The sequence below is a fragment of the Seriola dumerili genome, unplaced genomic scaffold, assembly GCF_002260705.1.
Source record: "Seriola dumerili isolate Sdu_G_001 unplaced genomic scaffold, Sdu_1.0 BDQW01000035.1, whole genome shotgun sequence".
Taxonomy (NCBI): Eukaryota; Metazoa; Chordata; class Actinopteri; order Carangiformes; family Carangidae; genus Seriola; species Seriola dumerili.
This window is the reverse complement of record NW_019174290.1, coordinates 5,367,449-5,389,501: the sequence shown is the minus strand read 5'-3', so window position 1 is coordinate 5,389,501 and position 22,053 is coordinate 5,367,449. Positions and strand designations below refer to the sequence as shown.

Here is a 22,053-nt window from a genome sequence, read left to right as displayed (position 1 = left end):
TGTAACAGAAAAAGGAGCAACAGTTTAATCTGACTATTACAGTTTATATAGCAAGATACAACATTATAAGCAGTGCTACAGCTACCACTAAGTACACTGAGGTCTTACCTTTTTTTCTAGGAATTATGGGGCTTTAGTAAACTGTCAGGAGTTTACATGATGCAGCTAAATATTAAAAACGGGTGGATATTTTATAGGCTTATTCCAGCATTTAGTAGGCTTAACGTATAGGGCAAAAGTAAATAAATAAAGGATTTAGGCCTATTATTACCCCAACAGAATTGTATGGTGTCCTAGCAAGGGTCCTGGGTAAAAGCATGACTGATTTAGCAGTTCTTAGTTCTGGATGTCCTTTGAGCAAAATATCCATAATAGAAAACAGTGGTGGAAAAAGCAGCAGATCCTTTATCAACCCACTTTATACCCCAGTGGAAAGCTTCAGATGGGTCTATAATAATGCATAATGTTTTGTGAGCTGATCATATGTTTGTGTGTAGCATTTTACTCTGCAAAGTAATCTACAAAGTAACTATAACTGGTACTATAGCTGACAGATAAATGTAGTGGGATTATTTGCTGTGCAGTAAAACTATAAAGTAGCACAAAATAGAAATATCTCAAGTAAAGTACCTCTAAAGTGTATTACAATGTACTTTCTCAGTGATTTACCTCTTATGTATATATTTTCTATGTACTGTATAATATAATAAACTTAACCAACTAGCTTTGGGTTTTTGACTGTTGGTCTGTGTGTTAAATCACTTGACAGACAGAACTAAAACACAGCTCTACACCATGTGAGTGAAATATAAACTAAAATAGCCTAATTGAGTTTTTAAAACTAGATTTTAACACAGCCCCTCTCTCAGGGCTGTACGATAAAGGATCTGTCAGTCGATGTTCCACTTTCAAAGAAACTTTCAATTCAATCAGATTATGTAGACCCATATGATATGGAGTAAACTTGGAACTTTTAGGGCCCCTCAAGGTGGGGCAGTTAACTGCAATTTGTTAATCCAGCCTTGACTTTGTTACGTTTCACCACTGATAGTAATCCTATGTTATATACAGTCCACTGGGTAATTACATTTATGAGATAAAATTAGATAAAATACCATAAAGCCTGATAGTCTGAATAAACTCAGGAGCCCCCTCTACTACTATTGGCCACTCTACCTACTACTCGCTACCCCTCTACTGTCTGTGGTCTAATGAATGTGCAGCTGCCTATTCTGGGTTTGTGTCTGGGTTTGTGTGTGTGTGTATTAGAGGGGAATCCTTACAATAAAAAAGTTAGAGGAGCTTCTTTTTATTCTTACCCATCCCCATCCTCATCATCATCATCATCGCCGCCCCTCCCTCCCCCTCTTCGCACTGTTTTCCCAGATTTATTCACGTGCAGCTCGCTCCCGCCTTACTCAGACATTCTGTCGCCAGCGCCGTGACGTCACCTGCGCCAGGAGCCTCCTCCGCTCTAAACGGTTTCCCTCCGCCTGAACTCAAGATAATCTAGTCCCCCTCACCGCGGCAACCCTGAACTTGACTGATTAACTCGCTAAATAGTGAAAAGACTTTGAGGATTTTTTTAAATGAAAATTTTATTATTTGATGCCATGTTTCTTTGTTAATGTTAAGTAATTACCGCATATTTAAGCTCATGCACATAAGTAATAATATTCCTGTTAAAGCCTATTTACCATAAGAAACGCCTGTAGTGAATGTTCGTGAGTAGGCTACTTTATGGTATTTTTTAAGATGCTATATTGTATTTGTAGAGCCTGGTTAATTAAATAGCAGCTGTATCGATAATAATCGTTTTGTTATTATTTTTAAAGAAAAAATGCCAAAAGAATTTGCTCCACTCTTCCAGCTTCTCAATGTGAGATTTTAATGTCTTTCTGTGTTATACATGATTATGAAGTGAAGATCTTTAGGTTTTAGATTATTAATCGCAATTAAGTCACCATGGACTTTAAGAAATTATAACTTTTTCACTATTTTCTGACATCAAGCAACAATCAAGGAAATAATTGTCAGATTAATCAATCATGAAACCAATCATTAGTTGCAGGCTTGCAGCCATGCTTGTATAGCATTTTAACTATTTTATTTTCTGTGGAAGTGTATTTTTATCTATAAGGACTGCTTGACATTTTAATGTAGTTAATGTAGTTATTCTTGTGTTCTGACATTCTCCTTTTTGTGATGGAGAATTCACATTTTTGTCTCTGTCTTGATCAGATAAAATATAACCTATTACATCACAAACTATTTTGAATTCTTCTTAAATGTGTCACAATGGACAGATTTAGCGCACTTGTAAATGACACTTCATGTCCTCTGCTGCCACTGCTGCACTGCCTGACTGCTATTTTCATGCATTATCATGCATTATTGATGAGATGGTCTGAAGACCTGTTGGAAGTTTCACTCTTGACATTGCAAAATTATGCCTCCATATACCCACCACAGGAAAGACCTGTGTCATGTCTGAGCTGGTTGTGTGTATGTGCGTTACTGTCTTGAGGTGGGAAGTTGAAATGATGGCATGTATAAGCATGTTCCTGTGCTTACGCTGTTCTTGGACACTTTTGTTCTCTTGACAACATAAATAGTGCTTATCATATCACAATCAAAGCAAAGCTGGAACTGAGAGAAAGGCTAAATGTGGTGCAGTCCAGGGGTTCACAACAGATAAGCCTAAACCTCAGAGTTGTTTTTTCAGTTTAAACTACTGTAAGAGCTTACTGTCCAAAGTTTGAAGAACTCTTAAATTTAGTAAGAATAGAGAAGAATGACTGAATGTTTCTAAATGGGCCATTTCACAGTTTGAAGTTACATAGCCTGTGTTTGAGACTGATTGTCTAGCAGGCTAATTAATGTTTTGTACTATTTAAGATGATTTTGTTGTATTTGAAGAGGGTTGAGGGTCCATACTTTGCATGGAACCTCTGAAGTGAAGAGACCCCCCTTTTCTCCTTTCCTTCTCTCAAACAAGCAACATTTCACCCCACTGCAACCAGCAGTTTTTGCAGCAACAAACTCAGACATCTGAAAAGAAACTCTCCTTCTAAATTAGCGAGAGAAAAACGCATTGTTCCACAGTTACATAATCCATTTCCACACGGTGAATGAAGATATTAGACGTGTGAAAAGTAGGTCTTGTTATTGTCGGGACTGCATCCCGCGGCGTGATACTGGCGCTCAGCGGAGGGTGAGACGGCTCCGCGACTCACTGACGCCAGGCCGAGCAGACCGAAGGCAGGCAGAGAGAGTACACAGGAGGAGACAGAGATAGAGAGAGAGGGGGCTGCAGTGAAAGAAAAAGGTACTGTAAACTTTTGTTTTCGTTTATAACATGCTAAATGAAAAGTTTGTTTGTCTGTATTTTCACTCGTAACAGTGTGCATGGCCACTGTTGTAAGGAAGTAGAGCCAAACGGTCACCAACTCAACAATGTATCTACTTGGCAGCTTCAAACTTTTTTTTTCTTCCTTTTACTCCCAGTATCAGACTGGGGTTTCAAATTTAGCCACATTTGCATGAAGGTGTAAACTAATTTCCCAGGCTACGTGTTAAAAACAAGTGTTTTGATAAAGAACTATCGTAATCTTGTAGTAATGTAAGCTAACTTACTGTATATTGTGTCAAAACTAAGTTCCAGTAAGAATGCTGTGGAAAGGCTGCTTTGAACACTTAAAAACACCATCAGCTGTGTTTAAGTCACCCTGAAGCATGCATCAGTACAAGCATATGTAAGTGTAAACTATGTGGTGGCTTCAGCAGGGAATATGGGTTATTCTGCTGCTGTTAAACACATGGTGTAGGGCGTTAAGCTACAGGATGTGGAATGGTAGGTGATTTCTTTGTGTTAAACATTTTCTAAAATAATAAATGTTAATCAGTAGTGAAAATTTACCATCACAACTTCCTTAAGTCTAAGATGATGTCTTCAGGTTGCTTGATTTGTATGTCCAACTGTCTAAAACCAAAAGATATTGAATGTGTAATGATATAAAACCGTGATCAGCAAATCCTGACATTTTGAGAAGCAAGAAACAGCAGATAATTAGCATTTGTACTAGAAAAAAATGACATAAATTGTTAAAAGTTCAAAATTGTTGATTCATTTTCTGACAGTCAACTAATCGATTAACTAATCATTTCAGCTCTTTGCCATATAATAGTGGTTTAGTGTTAAACACATGGTTTACTTCTTTTTGGCTTGTTAAACTACAGGAAATGGATTGTTGGGTGGCCTTTTTTTTAGCTTTCACATGTTAATGATCAATTTTTTGATGCTACTAATTAGTGTATTATGAATAAGGAAGTATATATGCAGTATATTACCCCACACTGGTTACAAATCCACATGCCAGTCTCTTACATATTGTTGGTTTCCTTTCTCTACTGTCTTCTTGCTGCTGCAGACTCACTGAGGCTATTTCAACTGGTGCATTGGAGTGCTTCACAGGACATGTGTCCCATGTGTGTGTTTGTAGTGATGTCAATGTGTTTATGAATCTGTTTGTCTGTGTAAGTGTTTATGTGAGAGAGGGACAAAGGGGGAGAGAGAGAGACTAAGAGAGAGACGTACAGCAGCTAAGGCTAGATCTCTTGACATTATTGAAGATGACATATCAGATTACCTAAAGGACAGGAATTTGTCCTTGTCCGTGATTTACTTCCATTTATTTTATTGTTCTGTGTTGTCAAGGTATGCAGCTTTAAATTCTGTATGAAATAAAACAAATGGTGTTTCTATAGGACTGAAATGAGCATGACGGCTCTTTATTAAATGGATATGCAGATATGATTGGCTTTTATGAGCGTAATTCCCTTTGTTATACATGCAAATCATAGCATAAACAATTTATTTGCCTCGGTATACCTCAGTCAAACATTAGTCTTATTAATGCCTATCTATATAGCTATCTGTAATCATAGCAAAGGTAAAAACTACTCAACTACAAGGTGTAAATATAGGTTAGCAGCATTCCTGTATCCAGAGAGTCAGTCACAACAGTAGTGAACAACGTCAAAACCCTCCCGTGTGTCTGTACGGTCAGGACAACATAGCCTGCCATGTGTCGGGGTGAGGTGTCCACCCTAACACAACACTAACCCAACACTGAGTGCCAAGCATGGTTGACATAGCTGCTTGAAACCCCATGTGTTTGCTAGTTATGTCTACAGTCATGTGTGGACTGCTATGTCTGGGACATAAAGAATCTGATCCCAGTACAGCCCCACTAGGTCTGGACAATACTGACCACACAGAGTTTTTTTTATAGTGTTTTCCGTATGGTACATGAAGTGATGTGGTAGCTGGCTTCCATTCACTTGTGTTATAGTGTAATCTTTACTAGGCCAGGGCTGCGGATGTGTTGGTGTTTGTGAAGAAAAGTGACCCCAGTGAGTTTAAGGAGCCTGTCAGGTCAATGCCATGTCTAGTCAGTAAGGGCACTTCATGTCTGACTGTGGTTATTTCAGGCTTTGCTCTTTGTATGACTGTGGCAAAAATCTGCATTGTCTGGCCATTGAACCTCAATACTTTTCTCAAACAGGACGAGCTGACGTATCAGCCAGTGTTAGGTTATTGGAGATATATTATTGTACATGTTTGCCAATGATTATAAAGAAATTGCAGTTAAAATGACATGGTCATTACATATTGTACTCACAATTTTTTCATAACAAAATTAAAGGAATCCCTTTTTAAAAAATGGGTTTTAGTTGTAGCACTGAGTGTCAAAAATTGTCAAATGTTAAAAGCTGGCATCAAACTACAGATGAGATTTGCAATCCTTTGTGAACATTTTTTGATCAGATAGTCCCTGGGTTAAAGTAATATTTTGCCAATTTCAGAATATTTTATTCAGGCATGGGTCATTTACAGTTACCAACTAATTATTCAATCAATTGTTTATATTTGTCAAAGTAAGGAATTGGAAAAATTATTGTTTTGGTATCTGCACTGGAATTCACTATCATAATAATCAAAATTTCAGACCTGACTCAGCCCTTATTTTATTGCTGATAAGATAAGTCCGTTTTTTCAGTGGCTAGGGATAAAGGCAAAGGGATATTGAACTTTGCCGTAGCTCTTTTTCCAATGATGCTTTCATACCTCATGGCTGAATTGCCATGATTTCTATTTGTGAAAAAGCATATATTGCATCCTTGTAGTGTCACTATTTACTCAGTAATGACTCTTGAAGGCACTTAATCCAGAAGTGCTCAGTGAAGAGACAAGATATACGAGTGTTCTCAATCTCTCTCTCTCCAAAACACTCACTCTGTCTTAGATCTCTGGCTTTGCAGTCACTCTCTCCCTCTCTCTCTCTCTCTCTGCATCATTCCTCCTTTCTCTCTTACTCTCTCTCTCTTTATCTCTCTCTCTCTCTCTCTCTTCCTGCACTCCTCTGTTTATAGCCAGTGACTCCATTGAGCGGGGGGCTAATGGAGGCCCCATCCAGGACCCTGCTGATAAATAATGTAGCTTCTTTATAATGCTCCGTCCCTGGGGAGGGTCCAGAGAGCATCATTACTGCCTCCTCATCCTACACAGCCCAGGCCTAAATTGATTAACAGACACTGGAGCGGTGCAAAATGATCCATGGGGCTAGTGTAGTGGCTAACAGCTCGCACCAGGTGGGTCAAAGCCTCCGCCTGTCAGTGTCGCATGATCCCACTCTGTGCTCCCATTAGCCTCAGATGGGCTAACTGATGGCCATAACAAGCCACCCTTAACACAACAGTGAGACAGTGTTGCTTGGACTCAGCTGAAGGGAATGTTGAGGGTTTGTCGGGGGCAAAATTGCCAAAAATCTATCAGTTTCCGCTCGTCACTTGTGAGGATTTGGTGGTTTTCTTTGTCCAGTGTGACTGTACTCTGAATATCTTTGGTTTTTAGACTTTTTGACATGATTTATTAAGGAAATAATGAGCAGATTAAATAATGAAAGTAAGCATTATTTGCAGGCCTAGACCAATTAGTTATTTAAGTTAATCAGCCAATTCACTGGTTTCAGCTTCTCAAATGTGATGCTGCTTTTTCTGTTTTATAAATGAAATTAAATACATTTGTGTGGACAAAACAAGCAATTTGAAGATGTCACCTTGGGAAGTCGTAAGGGGATTTTTCACAAATTTTTGACAGCTGTTTTTCCAGTTGGAAAACAACCGAGCCAATCAGAGGTTTGTAGGTGGGATTAAGAATCAGGATTTCATCTTCTTGGGCCAGAGTCAGAAAAATAGCTTTGTCCATAAAAAAAAAATAGCTCCACGAAGATGGAAACAAGAATTGATGAGATCAGTGCAGCTGTACAGTTTGTTGCTTGTCAGTTCACAGAAATCTGCATTGTGCCTGCAATATTAACTTCTCTTAACTGCTAACAGAAATCAGCTAATATTAACACAACTGAGACTCAAACTACTGAATGAAAGATCTTTCACAATGTGTGTGCCAGAATTTTCGCTGAAGAGCTTTTACTTTTCATTTTGATTAGATTTAAAACAAACTTACTGTATTCACTATATATTTCTTAAGACAATCTTCAAAACTGCCTCCATGTGAACACAAATTTTATAAATAGTATAAAGTCTCAGGGAATCATTCGAAATCTGGTGCTCAAAAATGCAAACATGCACACATCCCAGTCTATGCATAGGTATAGGAACAGGGAGACACAATGGCGCCTTTATGTTTTGACTGCCTCACAGACAACTGTAAACTAGCATTGTCCAAAGAAGCAGCACAAAGACATATCAGACCCTTTAAATAAGCATGTGGTCAGGCCATCAGTCAGATATTACTAACTGTCATGGTTGGAAATATCCAAGAGATATGGTCTCCAGCTGCAGCTAAATGACAGCAGAGGATTGTGAAGCCTGCTCCAAATGTTACAGTACAGAACTTTCTGGAATCTTCCATCTGAAATGGATTAAAGCTCGTCTTTGTGTGTTAGTCCTGAACTTGTGCTGATAGTGCTAGCTGTCACTGAGAGGCCATCAAAGCAGCTCTGTGGCTGGAAGTGGATCAAAACGACTCCCTCTGTGTCTGGGTGGTGACCCTGATACAAACGTGATGTTTCTGTTTTTGCCTTTATGAACTATATGTTTTATTGTTATGCTCCACATTCAGCTCTGAATTCTGTGTTTTGTTTTGTGCGAAGATGTGCTCTGAGTCAGTTTTGCAAAAGACACTGTCAAGGTCGCTGTATAGTGGTGCGTCAGATTTTAGAGATTCCCCCATAATACTCAATTTAAAATCAAGTGATCTGATGAATCTACAACCTATTACAGTAGCCAGCCAGCACCAATAATGGGTGACCAACAGACATGTGTCGAAAGTAGGTATGAAACGTCTGGTCAGATTTACAATTTTGTTTACTGTGTCTTTGACCGGATGTTTCCTGATTTAAATTTTAAAAAGTAAGCCTTCTTTGTTAAATGGAAAAAGGTGTTATCTAGTATGTTTTTTTTGTTCATTTTTTTCAAATATATGTATTATATAACATGTTGTATGAAAATGTTGCCAGTGGTCTATTTCTGGGTGTTTTTATCTATTTACATTTCTGTCTCCTATCTCTCTCAAGTCACCATTCAATGTAGTGTAGGCCTTCACCATAAAAAAGTGAGAAAAAAGACCCTGAGAAATTGTGATGGAAATTTGTCTGAGTCCTTCATCAATATCCATTGCTTATATAGGGAGTCGTTTGTATATGAAGTTTGAGAAATCCAGCTACTTCATTGACTGAACACCTATGACATTTCTGACCCTTTCTCCCCCATTTTAACTGTTTTACTACAAATGAAAGAAAGAGGTCAGAGTTGGCCAGTTAAGGAAACCATTTTCTCTCCTACCCCGCATCTGAAGAAAATCTTGCTGTTCTCAGCAAAAGGAAGTGATGTCGCTGCTGTGCTGGAGATGACAGATATGAAGACATAACTACGCAGCCTGTTTCCTGCCTCTCTGATGGTGGAGAATAGTAGTCTTATGATGCTATAGCAGGGTGTGATATCATAGTTGGGTCTTGAGACACAAGAGAAATCAGCGTTGAAATATGATTTTCCTTATTCTCTCACACACACATATAGACACACCCCCGCCCACTCATATGTCTGTCCCTCATTTGTTAGTGGTTCAACGTCACTTTTGATTAGCCCGTTGCAACTTGCAGCTTTCCAGTGAGTGTAGTGGTTGGCAGTAGTAAGTGCCTCCACAACACACATGCATTGTAAACAGCACCTGTTCACCCCTCCCTGTTTGTCAGTGTGATACAGCCTACACATGCAGTAGCTGACAAAGATAGAAATTGCTATTCATCCCATAATCTGAAGGGCCAAGAATAACTACAGAGCAGTCTTAATGATGTATTTGTTCCTGCTCGTAGGAAATCCAATATACTGCAGGCTTTACTGTCAGAGAGTGATGCATCCTCACCCGTGAGTCAGTACAGATAAAAGGTGGAGAATTTCTGACAACCTGTTTATTTGAATCTGGGATTGCATCTGAACATTTATGTGCAGCCAAACCTCAACCGTAACTATGTTTTATCTCCCTAATTGCATTCAGAAAAACTTGAAAAGAAGGTTGAACTGGAAGAGCTCAATGCACTCTTGTTTTCCCTTTTAACAGCTAGAATGCGTGCACCTCCTGGCTACTGAATTGCTCCTGTGGGACTCAAGTGAATGGGCACATTTATCCTGGGGTCCACATGCACTTCCTTTTTATTGTCCCACACATTGCCAGATTCCTGCCCAGTACCAGTGTTTGTTGGTTGGTGGTGTTAAAGCTTTAGAGAACATTTGCCTCAGCAGGCTGCCCATTGAAAGTTTAAAAGACTCTTCATATCTTCCATATAATTGACTAACGGTTTGCAGTTATATCAAGTCAAATTATAAGAAGGCAATAAGTAAAGTCAGTTATTTGCGAGAAGCTTAAAAATTTTCATAATTGATTAATTGTTTAAGTCACTTTGAAGCAGAAATACCAAAAATGAACTGGCTCCAGACGGTTAATGAAAATAATTAATTTTAATTAACAAATTGATTAAGGTCTGATTTCATAGTTATTATATTTGATTGTTCATGTTATTGTGGTCATGCTCTGCATATTGATGAGGAGAAAAACGTGAAGTAGCACAATCATAACTTCTAAAAAAACTTAACTAAACCTGGTGTTAATAAATCTTTTGTCATGAAATTAATTGACTGTTATTTTGATATAAGATCACTTGTAAGTTGCTCTGGATAAAAGTGCCTGCCAAATGACTAAATGTAAAAGTAAGATTAATTGTTTAAGTCATTTATCAGCTAATGGTGTCGAACATTTGCTGGCTGTAGCTTCTCAGATGTGAGGGTTTGTTTCCTTTCTCTGTTTTATGAAATGTTCTTGTATTTGGATGTAGGAAATTGTAAGGGGGATTATTATTTTTGTTATTTGAATTGATTATTTGAAACATGGATTAATTGATAATGAACATTTGCTACTAAAGCTGAACAAATTGGTTTGTTAAAGTATAGATATATAGTTGACAGAAATTTACACCACAGTTAAATGGATCTTTGTTCTGTGATGGTCAGAAAAAAGGAAAAACTAAGAACTCATAAGAAAAAAGGCAATTTGAAGATGTTACTTTGGACCCTTTCTTTTATGACATGTTATGGCCGAAACAATTACTTAATTGAGAAAATAAACAGATTAACTTTAAGTTGCGGATAGATTTTAGCTACCATATGAAATACGTGTTGAAGAAACAACGAGGATGACAGATTTAACCCCCCAAAGAGTGAATCAGGTGTTAAACCTGCAGGCCAAATTCGTATAGGTTGTGTGAGCTGCATACTTTACACAAAGTCATTTGCTGTAAATGATTTAAGTGAGTGGTGGTAATGTGACAAGCCATACGGACAGGAAGCTATCTGCAGAATGTCTAGTTGGGACTTATGTTCACAGGAGGGCGTCTGTTGTGACTCCTCTGCCAGTTTCCCTGAAGCCATGACATGGCTGTAACAACTATAACTGACATCATCACCTCATCAAGGATTTTTCTGGTGAGACATCAGCGTGAATGAAGTATAAGGAGAAGAGGTCAATGTTCACCTTAGTTGCAGGAACTTTGTGAGGGAGAGGACACTGCCGGCTGAGCTGATCTGTAGAATCGTGTTTGAAATCTCTTTTGAAGGAGATTTTTACTCACAGATGCTTACCTGCCTCTCCTTTTCTTTTAGGAAGTGGCTGTCAAGAGGACCTGACCTGACATCTAGAAAGCTGAGGATTATCTGAAAAAACAACAACCAAACACTTAAGTAGTATATCACCCTTTGTCTTCTGAGACTGGACTGTCGCTGCACTGCTCACACTTCCTTTTGGACTTAAGGGAGCGGGGAGGAGGGCGGCTTGTCCATCATGAACGTCACCTCACTCTTCTCCTTCACCAGCCCGGCGGTCAAACGGCTGCTGGGTTGGAAGCAGGGAGACGAGGAAGAGAAATGGGCTGAAAAGGCTGTGGATGCTTTGGTTAAGAAACTGAAAAAGAAGAAGGGAGCCATGGAGGAGCTGGAGAGGGCTCTCAGCTGCCCAGGTCAGCCCAGTAACTGTGTGACAATCCCCCGTTCCCTGGACGGACGGCTGCAGGTGTCCCACAGGAAAGGTCTGCCACATGTCATTTATTGTCGGGTGTGGCGCTGGCCCGACCTGCAGTCCCATCATGAGCTGAAGGCCCTGGAGTGCTGCGAGTACCCCTTTGGCTCCAAACAGAAGGATGTGTGTATCAACCCCTACCACTACAAACGAGTGGACAGTCCAGGTGAGTTATACAATTCTGAAGTAACTAGGGATGTACGAATCTATGTGGATATTGACCTGAAGTACGTTGACCATGATGTGACTGACCCACATTAAATACAGATTCTTTGACAATGTTAGTATTACAATAATTAATCCATGGCCCCATGTTATCCTACAATTAAATCATAATAAAGAGTTTTGCACTTTATGGTATTAAGATTTTAAATGAGAGAAAAAAGAGTACTTGTATCGAATCATGTATCTGTACCAGCAGACACCCTGAAATGAGGTATAAGATTCAGTATCGGTAGAGATGGAGAGAGTTGCAGGAGTGGAAGGATCAGTGAATCTAGAGAAATCATCATTATATTACCAAAAAAAAAAACACTGTTTGAAATTTTACTTTTTGATTATCTTTCTGAGTATGTAGAAATCTTTTCCTTTACTGTAATGACTTCTGCTGATATTCACTTATTCAGAAGGCAGCAGATGAAAGACAACAAATTAAAATCCAATATAAATTCTAATCATAATAGATAAAACCCTTTCCAATACTGTACAATAAAAGAAATAAAGAGACAATACAAGTAAGAAAAAACCCTCAAGAAGAGATTTAGAATATGATACTAACCTAGCCAAATTTCCTCGGGCAGGTCACTCCTGAGCCTCGGGCTTTGACTGTAAAGGTAGTGGAGAAATGAGACAAATCAAACACTATTTGGCCTCTTACTAACAGAAACTGAGGGTCAGCTGACAAGATAGAAACAGCTGTGTGCACGGTGCTTAGTGTGTAAAGGGCCGTGTGTGTGTGTGTGTGTTGTGTGTGTGTGTGTGTGTGTGTGTGTGTGTGTGTGTGTGTGTGTGTGTGTGTGTGTGTGTGTGTGTGTGTGTTCCTTCATGTGTGTGTGGAGCAGGAAATTCCATCCGGGGGAGAATGAGGGCTTTGTTTTGGGCATGGTCTGTACTGCAGGCCCTTCTTTTTTTTCCCTTTTTTTTCCCAACATTTATGCACACATGTAGACACACACAGGCACACACACTCCCGTACTTGCACGCGTGTTACTAAAACGAGGATACAAACACACCCATGACTGCACGCACAGTTTCTCTGAGGTTGACTGGAAAAGGAAGCCGGTCACACAATGGGAGGAAAGAGTTGTTGCCTGCCTCGCACACTTTTTGTTTTAGCAGCGGGTGGAATATGGGGGGCTGAGGTGATTCAACCCAAGAGCACCTGTCTGTCCACACTACCACCCTCCTCTCCCCTTCTGTCCACCCACCTACAAACACACACATCCTGTCAATCTCCCTTCACTATTCTACCAAGCACCACAGCTGTCTGCCTGCTCAACATGTAACCTTTGAAATAAACTGCTACACTGATGCACTGGCCCACTGCAGCACACATGGTCTACCTGCAGGAACAGCAGCGTGGGCCCCGTCTAACATTTCAGCACCAGCTTTATTTATCTGCACAAGTATTTATAGGCACAAGTGGAGCGTATCTCTGTGGTTTGTATGTACTGCACCTGAATAGCCCTCACATCAGCAAGGACATTTACCCTAAGTGATGAATTCCTCAAGAATGGCTCGTGTCAAAATGTCTTTTCTGAGCAGAAACCTGAGAGTCTGGGCCAAATACTGCTGGCTACGACCAACAGGCTGGAAGCCGACATTTTAAAAAATGCAGGGACATCTGCGCTCAGAATGTTCAATCATGAAAAGTGCCAGAAAGAGATTCATTTATTATCTTGGATTGAAATAAGTGAATTCATACTGAATGTGTATGTGTAGATTTTGCATATGTGTGATTGTACACAATGTCTACAGTGCAGAAACAATTAGATGATTAGTTATTACATAGACGGATATAGAGATATAAGTTCTTCATTACATCCAGTGGGCAGTTGCAGTGTCACAGCAGCCAAGTCACATAATGAGATAAGAACATTCAAGGAGGTAGGTAAGATGCAAAATACAATAAAATTCACAAGTAATAAGAAATTTAACAAAATGAAATTACATTTTCATAAAGAAAATGAACTAAAAACTAAGAAACAAAATTTAAAAACGAGTGTCATATTCTAACTTTAATATGTATAGAATGCACACTGTGTCACATCAGTGTTATGTTTACTCATTGGTAGATACATTTATAAAAGGATTTGTAAACTTGTTTTGACCATTTTTATATCGCTCTGTCTCTCCTCAGTGCTGCCACCTGTGTTGGTACCGAGGAACAGCGAGTTCAACGCCAAGCATACAATGCTGCCTCGCTTCCGCAATCCTCTACAACAGAACGAGCCGCACATGCCCCAGAATGCCACCTTCCCAGAGTCCTTTGCTCAGGCCAACACAATGCCTTTCCCGCACTCGCCAGGAAACAGCTACCCAAACTCGCCGGGAAGTGGCAGTAGCGCCACTTTCCCTCATTCACCATCCAGCTCTGACCCCGGCAGTCCATTCCAAATGCCAGGTGAGACCCGGCAGTAAATTATCTTCCACTTGTCGTCCTTTTCGTCTGTACTGAACAACAACAACAATTCACTTCTCTTTGTTCTGCCCCCTTCTTGATGCAGAGACTCCCCCTCCTGCCTACATGCCCCCAGAGGAGCAAATGACTCAGGATTGCCCCCAGCCAATGGACACCAACCTCATGGCTCCACCCTTGCCTCTAGAGAGTAACAATCGGGCAGGTAACCATGGCAGTTACTATCTCTTTCTCACATGCACACTCAGACATACGCACACACCCGTCCTTGTGTTCACAGTGATATCATCCACATAAAGCTGTCTGCACCTGCTTGCCTTGATCTGCAGGTGCAAAGATTTCTTGGAAGGTTGGTTATTTTTAAAGGTATTTTTTTCCTGTGCTCAAACTCCAAATACAAAAAAAGAACATCAGTGGGGTTATTATGCCATATCCTGTCAGATAAAACCTGAACAGTGTGTGGAAAAGGATCTGTTAGTTTTCAGTGAGGCTTCGTCTGTGTGTGTGAGCCCAGGGGAAGCTCAAAGACTCAGCAAATTAAGCTAGGCCTCAGAGCACTTTTATGAGGCCTATAAAAGCCGGGGCTTATGTCATCTCTGCTGGTGGTAATGACTTAAAACTCGTTAATGTTACGATTCACTAATTCCCTCCAACTTTCAGATCTGAAATTCAGTGCAATAATTGCTTTATTGTGTTGGACAAACACTTCTGAACATGGCATTCATGAATTTGTAATATACTATGCAATGGACATGTATTGGTCTCCAGAGTCATTTGATTTAAAGGAAAATTCTGTCATATTAGTATTTGTGTTGGTGATCATTTCTATTGGTAATATTAAGAGTGTACTCACCTCAGTTAATTGCTATACCTGGAAACATGGCACCATTTCGAAAAAGAAATGGATGGAGGAATGGTGGAGGAAGACACTCGAGTAGTCGGGTGATCAGACAGGTTTTAAACAAACCCCCAAACCGGTTTGAAAATGAAAACAAAGGCAAATTTTAAAATAACTCAAATTGTCTAATGTTAACATCAGTTTACAGACCAAAATTCTGTATTACATTCTGTCGTACCATACTTGCCGTACTTGGTAACCACAAATTTCCCATGCAATGAGGGATTATTGTTGATATTTTAAGTTCCTCACTTTTGGTTTTACCTCCAATCCAAATATCCAAATATCATCATGCACTCAAGGCCCAGAGATTCTGCCCACACATGGTGACAGCAGTAGCGGGAAGAGCTGTTGAAATGTTTGCTGGAAGTGGGAGTATGGGGAGTTTTTAAGTTCTTTTCCACAAGCTGCATCCTGTAGCGGGGAGTGGGTCTCTATTGTAGGCCAGCTCTGGGAAGAGGACAGACAAAACACACCTGCTAGCCAGTACCACGCTACAGAGGAAGTTTGGGAGAAGTATGTGCTTAGATAAACATGATTTATTCCTCTCTCTCAGAGAGGGTGAGGCCAGCTGGCACTGGCTCTCCCTCAGATAGCAGGCACAGAGAGCATAGCCAGACCCCTTCTATTGACTGTTAGCCTGCTCAATAAAGGCTGGCACAAAGATCACAGACAGTCTGCATGCTTTAGGATGCATCTGCATTGATTTTGGTCATCGTAAATGCACACAAATGTAGCCAGTGTGTCCTATTTGTTTGTTAAAATTATTGTTACGGGCTGCAGGGGACAATTTGGGAAAAATAATTGCACGGGTGAGTAGGATTTACAGCCGAGCCTCCGCTGGCATCAGTGGATCCTGGCAGTTTGTCTACACAAAGGAGTCTTAAATGTACATTAAATGTGTCTGCCTCTGTCTCTGCATCGACGGTGTACTCAGCTCACTCTTGTGACCTATTAATGTGTTTCCTGCGCAGATGTGCAGCCTGTGGCCTATGAGGAACCCAAGCATTGGTGCTCTATTGTTTACTATGAGCTCAACAATCGTGTCGGAGAGGCGTTCCAGGCTTCCTCTACCAGTGTGCTTGTCGATGGCTTCACAGATCCCTCCAACAACCGCAACCGATTCTGTCTCGGCTTGCTCTCCAACGTCAACCGCAACTCCACCATTGAGAACACCCGGCGGCACATCGGCAAAGGTGCCGTATGTAAAGCCCATCAATGTCTACGATGCACTGCCTGTTAGCAGACGAGACTAAATCAATTTATTTTGTCAATACAGATTGGGATCAAGAAAAGAACTGAACTATAACAACAAATTGAATGAACATTGTCGTGTATTGATTTTAGATTGACCACAATGATGTTTTGGGGCCTTTTTCCTTTGAGGATGACAAAACTACTGTGTCTTCGGGTGACCAATCTTCATCCTCTCTTGCTTCTTCATAGGTGTCCATCTGTATTATGTTGGTGGGGAGGTATACGCAGAATGTCTGAGTGACAGCAGTATCTTCGTCCAGAGTCGTAACTGTAACTACCACCATGGCTTCCATCCCACAACTGTGTGTAAGATTCCCAGCGGCTGCAGCCTGAAGATTTTCAACAACCAGGAGTTTGCTGAGCTGTTGGCCCAATCCGTCAACCACGGCTTTGAGGCCGTTTATGAGCTCACGAAGATGTGTACCATTCGCATGAGCTTCGTTAAGGTAAGCTGGTCAGAGACGAAAAACCAAGAATAGTATACATTTTTTTGCACTGCCTTATGCAAATATTGAACTTATTATACAATACTGTGTTTCTGCTGACTATCGGTTGAGTCTATTCTAATAGATAAAAGTATTTACTTTTGTTGTAAAACGTCATAATTTTTAAGTTTTTATTTTACAAGAAACGAATCCCCACAAAAATCTGACTTACAAATAACATCTGCAGTATAAACATTAACATTTCACTGTCTCAGTGCATATTGTCAAATTTTCTCAGCAGAAAATATCAGAATATACTGCTCACTCTAGTGTAGTATAGTATATTCTGAAAGCAAAGCATTCAATGACTTTTGGATGTTTTGAGGCATAAAACGCTCAGGACTGGACCAAGTTAAAACTTCCAAAATTTTTGTTTTCAAGTGGAAGAGTGGACAATGTGTTTTACCTATGCTTCATTAGGCTGAATTATTTTGTTTGTGCTGCCCTTTCTTGACTTTTTTTCCTTTTTCATTGTGTGTAACCATCCCCCAATTGAATTATACTGCTGTGCCGGAGTTTTAATTTATTTATTATCTTATTGACCAGGGGAAAATCAGTTTAGAATGAGCTGATCCTTTTAAAAGAAGTTTCCAGTGAAAATCTTAATGTTCATGCTGGACAGTCCAAATTATGTGAAGTGAATACATTTTAAAAATGAGGAGAAAGATGAACAGCTGTGTCCTCATCCTTATCCTAATGTGTTTCCAAATGTTCCAGGGCTGGGGAGCAGAGTACCACCGCCAGGATGTGACCAGCACACCCTGCTGGATTGAGATTCACCTGCATGGTCCCCTGCAGTGGTTGGATAAGGTGCTAACCCAGATGGGCTCCCCCCACAACCCTATATCCTCCGTCTCCTAGGCTTCAATGTCCTCAGCCCTGTGGCTGTCCATACCCCAGCATTTTGGTATAAGTAGCAAGAATAGGGGCTAACTGGTCCCAGACTGGTTTGTGGTTCAGTCAATAACTGATAGAGGTTTAGACTAAAACATTGGCTGATCTGGGACCTCAAAGGTCGGGTGGGTTGTTAAATAGGTTGGTTTGTTCTCTACTTGAAGGACGTCTGAATTGGGCACATTTACAGACTGGGAGAGGAGTAAGTAAAGTGAGCGTGATGAAACTGGAAGATACTTGATCTTTGTGACCAACTGTAATAATTAGACCATCACACTCATCATGACGCAAGTATCCTCCCTGATCTTGCTCCCACAACGTCTCTTTTTCATTGTTCTATTATTCTGACTCATAACTAGTTTGCATCTAAATATTCCCTCAAAAATCCAGATATACGTGTGTAGTTAAAAGAACTATGGGACATTCCAGGTCACCGAAATTGCAGTTAGCAGCTGTTTTCTGTCTGACTGTAATGAGGCTGGCATGAAATGTACTTACGACATGTACAAAGTTAGCAGGGACTTGGAGGATGATGAGTATGACTGAAAATTTTAATCATCTCCAGACACTTAAACTAGTATGCTGTTTCCTTTAAGTGTTTTTTTTAGGTTAATAAATTAAAGCAGTGCAAAGTTATTATAATGAAATCCCATATCACAAATCATGAAAAATAATATGAGGGCAAATTAAGGGGAGTTTTAGAGTTTAGGGTGGGGTTTAGTGTGGGGCATGGCACTAAAAGGGCATTTCTGACATAAAAGACTAATGTTTAAATGTTGCTCATCTTGTGTTACACTCGTGTTTCAAATGAATTTAAAAAAAAAAAGAAATAGTGTTTAGATATATTCACTATTAGAATATGTGCTGTGCAGTCTGGTTTTGCGAAGCATAGTTTGGTTAGTGTAGTGCTACACATTTACGACTGGTAGCTAAACATCACATGAAGCAGAGGCAAATACAAGTGCAGTTTAGTTTGTCCTTTGCTGTATACTCTGCAGCAAAATCAAATGTGTCAAATACGGAGTCACATTGAGGACATAAATATTTCAGTGACTGTGCTTCTTTCTCTTATTACATTGACTGAGCAAAACTTGTTAAATGACTGTTATGGGAAAATGTTGAGCATTCAAATTTAAATTGTTGACTGAGAAAAGGGTATCAGTTCCTGATGTCCCAAGATTATTTTTTTTTTTTATAAAATGCAGATTTTGTCATTCAATTCTTTTATGCTTTGAGCAGTTCTTTGCTATTAAACTGTTATACTCTTTACATTCTTTTTGTATTTTTGAACGTTTTCTGTTTTTGTCTGCACTTTTGTTTTTGTTTTTTTTCTCTCCTGCTCAGTAAAGCTCCCAGAAAAGCAGTTTTATTCCATGAATATCAAGTCTCTACTGGAAGATTCAATAAATTTGTTTCATTACTTGCAACATGTCTGTCTCTTTTATGAACACTGTGTCAGGACATGCGTTTGTGCTTGTGTGTGTATGTTTGTGTGTCTTTATGTCCGTCTGTGTAATTAAAGGCCACCCATGGTAAGAAAATACGTGTCATGCTATTGTCAGGAACTTTCAAAAACATTCTCCACTCTGAGAGTGTGTGTGTGTGTGTATGGGAGTAGACCTTCAATTAGTGAGGCACAACAATTACAAGTGCATCTGAAAGCCAACTGCACTAATGTTGAGCATAATTGCATTTTCCAGTAAGTTGCATGAAAAGGCATAAAATCGTGTTTTCCTTTGTTTTATGGGACACATTGTGACAGCACTGAAGCAGTCAGAGCAATCTTACAGGAAGCTCCCCTGGAAATCGATGACTGAAATGTGTGTGTGTGTGTATTTTTCTGCATGCAGGAGTCTTATTCGACTGTACATGTGGGTGGTATGGTTACACAGTGGTTAGTATTGCTGCCTCCCAAGAGTTTGCATGTTTCTCCCAAATTCCATAGACAAGCACATCAGGTGGAGCGGAGCCTCTGAATGTCTATGACTAAAAGGAGTGTACATCTAACCGTCGTGTCACAGGCCTGTGATGTACTAAAACTCCATCTAAGGTGTCTCCTATTGTCCAATAATTAGTGGGTAGAACTATCCACCTGTAAAATAAACTTGTAAACAATTAGAGATTGGAAAAGTAAGTGAATATACTTTCCCACTGCATGCAGTATAAAATCAAAATATCTAATAGGTCAAATCCTAAATGTTTTGAGCAGTGTCTACGCTTTGAGTCACAAAGGTGATCAAGGTGGGCATGCTATATGTATTACATTATGTATGATTAACACCTTTTTTCAGGAAATATGGAAATGTGTTTTACAGTATAGCCCATACAGGTATAAAGTGTAGAGATCAAGGTTGTTTTTTTTTTTTACACAGAAGTTGCAGCTTTTATGCATTTTCTGTCCTTCCTCTTGTATTTATTTTTTAGTACTGAAACCCCAATTACCGCTGCTATATTACATGTTTGCCCACCATTTTATTACCTGCACTCAGTTTGTCCAAGGTCTCAAGAAAGTGCACAGTAAAAAAAGAATGCATTGTCTGTTAAACCTGCAAACCCACTATTAGTATCACAACTTGTAGCCGGTGGTGGAAAGTAACTCAAGTACAGTAATCCTACTTAAGTACAATTTTGAGGCACTTGTTCTTTACCTGAGTGTTTCCATTTTATACTGCTTTATACTTCTACTTCACTACATTTCGGAAGAAAATATTGTACTTTATACTCCACTACATTTATCTTAAAGCTATATTAATTAGTTACTTTACAGATTTAATATAAGCATCTTAGAAAATACAATATATTGTTGAAGAAACCCACTGATTTCCAACCTTTCTGGCTTGTGACACTTCACAAATGAAGTTGGGCTTCCATGTCACATTTCAGACTTCTATGTGTTGTTAGCGGTGATATAACCTAGAATTATTTACCAAGTGCATGAATTATTTATATCACATTGTCACCACTTACCAGCAGTATGTACCAATAATTCCTAATGATAACATTAATTAATCATTTAACACAACCTGGGCCTGGATAAGCAGCAGAAAATGGATGGATAAATGAATGGAATAATCAACTAATTAAAAAATTGCCTTATTTAAGGTCCTCATATGACCAAATATGAACATCATAGGTCTGGTACTATAGATTTTCCAGACAGTTTTTACTAAAATCACATAGAAAAAAAATTTCTAAGTATCATTTCTGCCTACAATAGGTTAGAGAATAGTAAAGTCCTTTAAAAATTAAATGTTATAATAATTTATTTATTTAAGGAAACTGAAATCACCGTTTTTTAAAGCCTTCATTATCAGGTTTGATTCAGGGCATCGAACCAGCCTGTGGTTTCAGATGGGATGTAAAAATGAACCTCTGCTGCTGTCTGCTGGTTAAACCTGTCCTCTGTCCAGGGGTGGAGCCAGACATTGTAAACAGTTGGGGCTTAGTCTATATTTTCCCCTGGGGAATTTTCTCCCCCATTCACAGCAGCTACATGCACTATTTACTGTATCAAGCCATTTGTACATCATTTGGGCAAAACATGATAGTTGCCCAGGAAAAAAAAACTTCCAGGGCCTGCATCATGGCTAATTTTCACTGCTGACACATAAAAAGAGGAAAAAAATGTCTGATGTTACTATTTTGAATTTACATGACGTAGGTCGTGAATGAATTTAAACAGCTTTACTAATCTTGACACCTATTTTTGTTACACTATGTTCACAGAGTTCACAGATTTAATGTTTAGATGACAAATCTACATTTAAATCCAGACCATAATTATATGTGCTGCTCTAACTGAGCAGACATGGATCCACACCAAGGCCAACTAAATGTCTTCACTACTCTGACCAACAGAGGAATATTTACTCTATTGATATTACATTTCTTTAAGGAATAGCGTCATAGGATAAAGAACATGGACAAGTACTTAAGTATTATAGTACAGTATTTTATTTGATCTAAGTTATAATATAAACTTCATGTAAGAAGTGCTAGGTACTAGGGCCCCATAAGCCGCCCCCTGAGTTTTGTTTTTGACGATTTAGGGAATACTTTTCAGAAATCACTCATACATTTCCGCTTGTTTTACTACAAAGGCAAATACATTTGACACTTATCTTCTTTATTTACAGAGTTTAAAGATATATTTATCGTATAAATGAATCGACGGAACCTTTTGTCGGGGGCGGTGCCGTGCGTCAACGGAAACGGAAGAGAATGAATGAAA

The 22,053-nt window shown here is 39.4% G+C and overlaps 1 protein-coding gene across 1 annotated transcript; it reads left to right on the top strand.

Annotated features, from left to right (window-relative positions):
* The first annotated feature begins 3,287 nt into the window (after positions 1-3,287).
* smad1 (SMAD family member 1) lies at positions 3,288-19,249 on the top strand. Its single transcript, XM_022738237.1, has 7 exons — positions 3,288-3,328; positions 11,239-11,816; positions 14,010-14,273; positions 14,377-14,493; positions 16,161-16,382; positions 16,633-16,889; positions 17,646-19,249. The coding sequence occupies exons 2-7, from the start codon at positions 11,417-11,419 to the stop codon at positions 17,787-17,789; spliced, it is 1,404 nt and encodes a 467-aa protein (XP_022593958.1). The 5' UTR covers positions 3,288-3,328; positions 11,239-11,416; the 3' UTR covers positions 17,790-19,249.
* The last annotated feature ends 2,804 nt before the right edge of the window (positions 19,250-22,053 follow it).

Bases quoted from the DNA above. Each gene is read 5' to 3' on its own strand.
- smad1 (XM_022738237.1), top strand. From the start codon at position 11,417: ATGAACGTCACCTCACTCTTCTCCTTCACCAGCCCGGCGGTCAAACGG. The intron at 14,274-14,376 runs GTGAGACCCGGC...TTCTTGATGCAG, and splicing joins CAGTCCATTCCAAATGCCAG to AGACTCCCCCTCCTGCCTAC. The intron at 16,383-16,632 runs GTGCCGTATGTA...GCTTCTTCATAG, and splicing joins CCGGCGGCACATCGGCAAAG to GTGTCCATCTGTATTATGTT.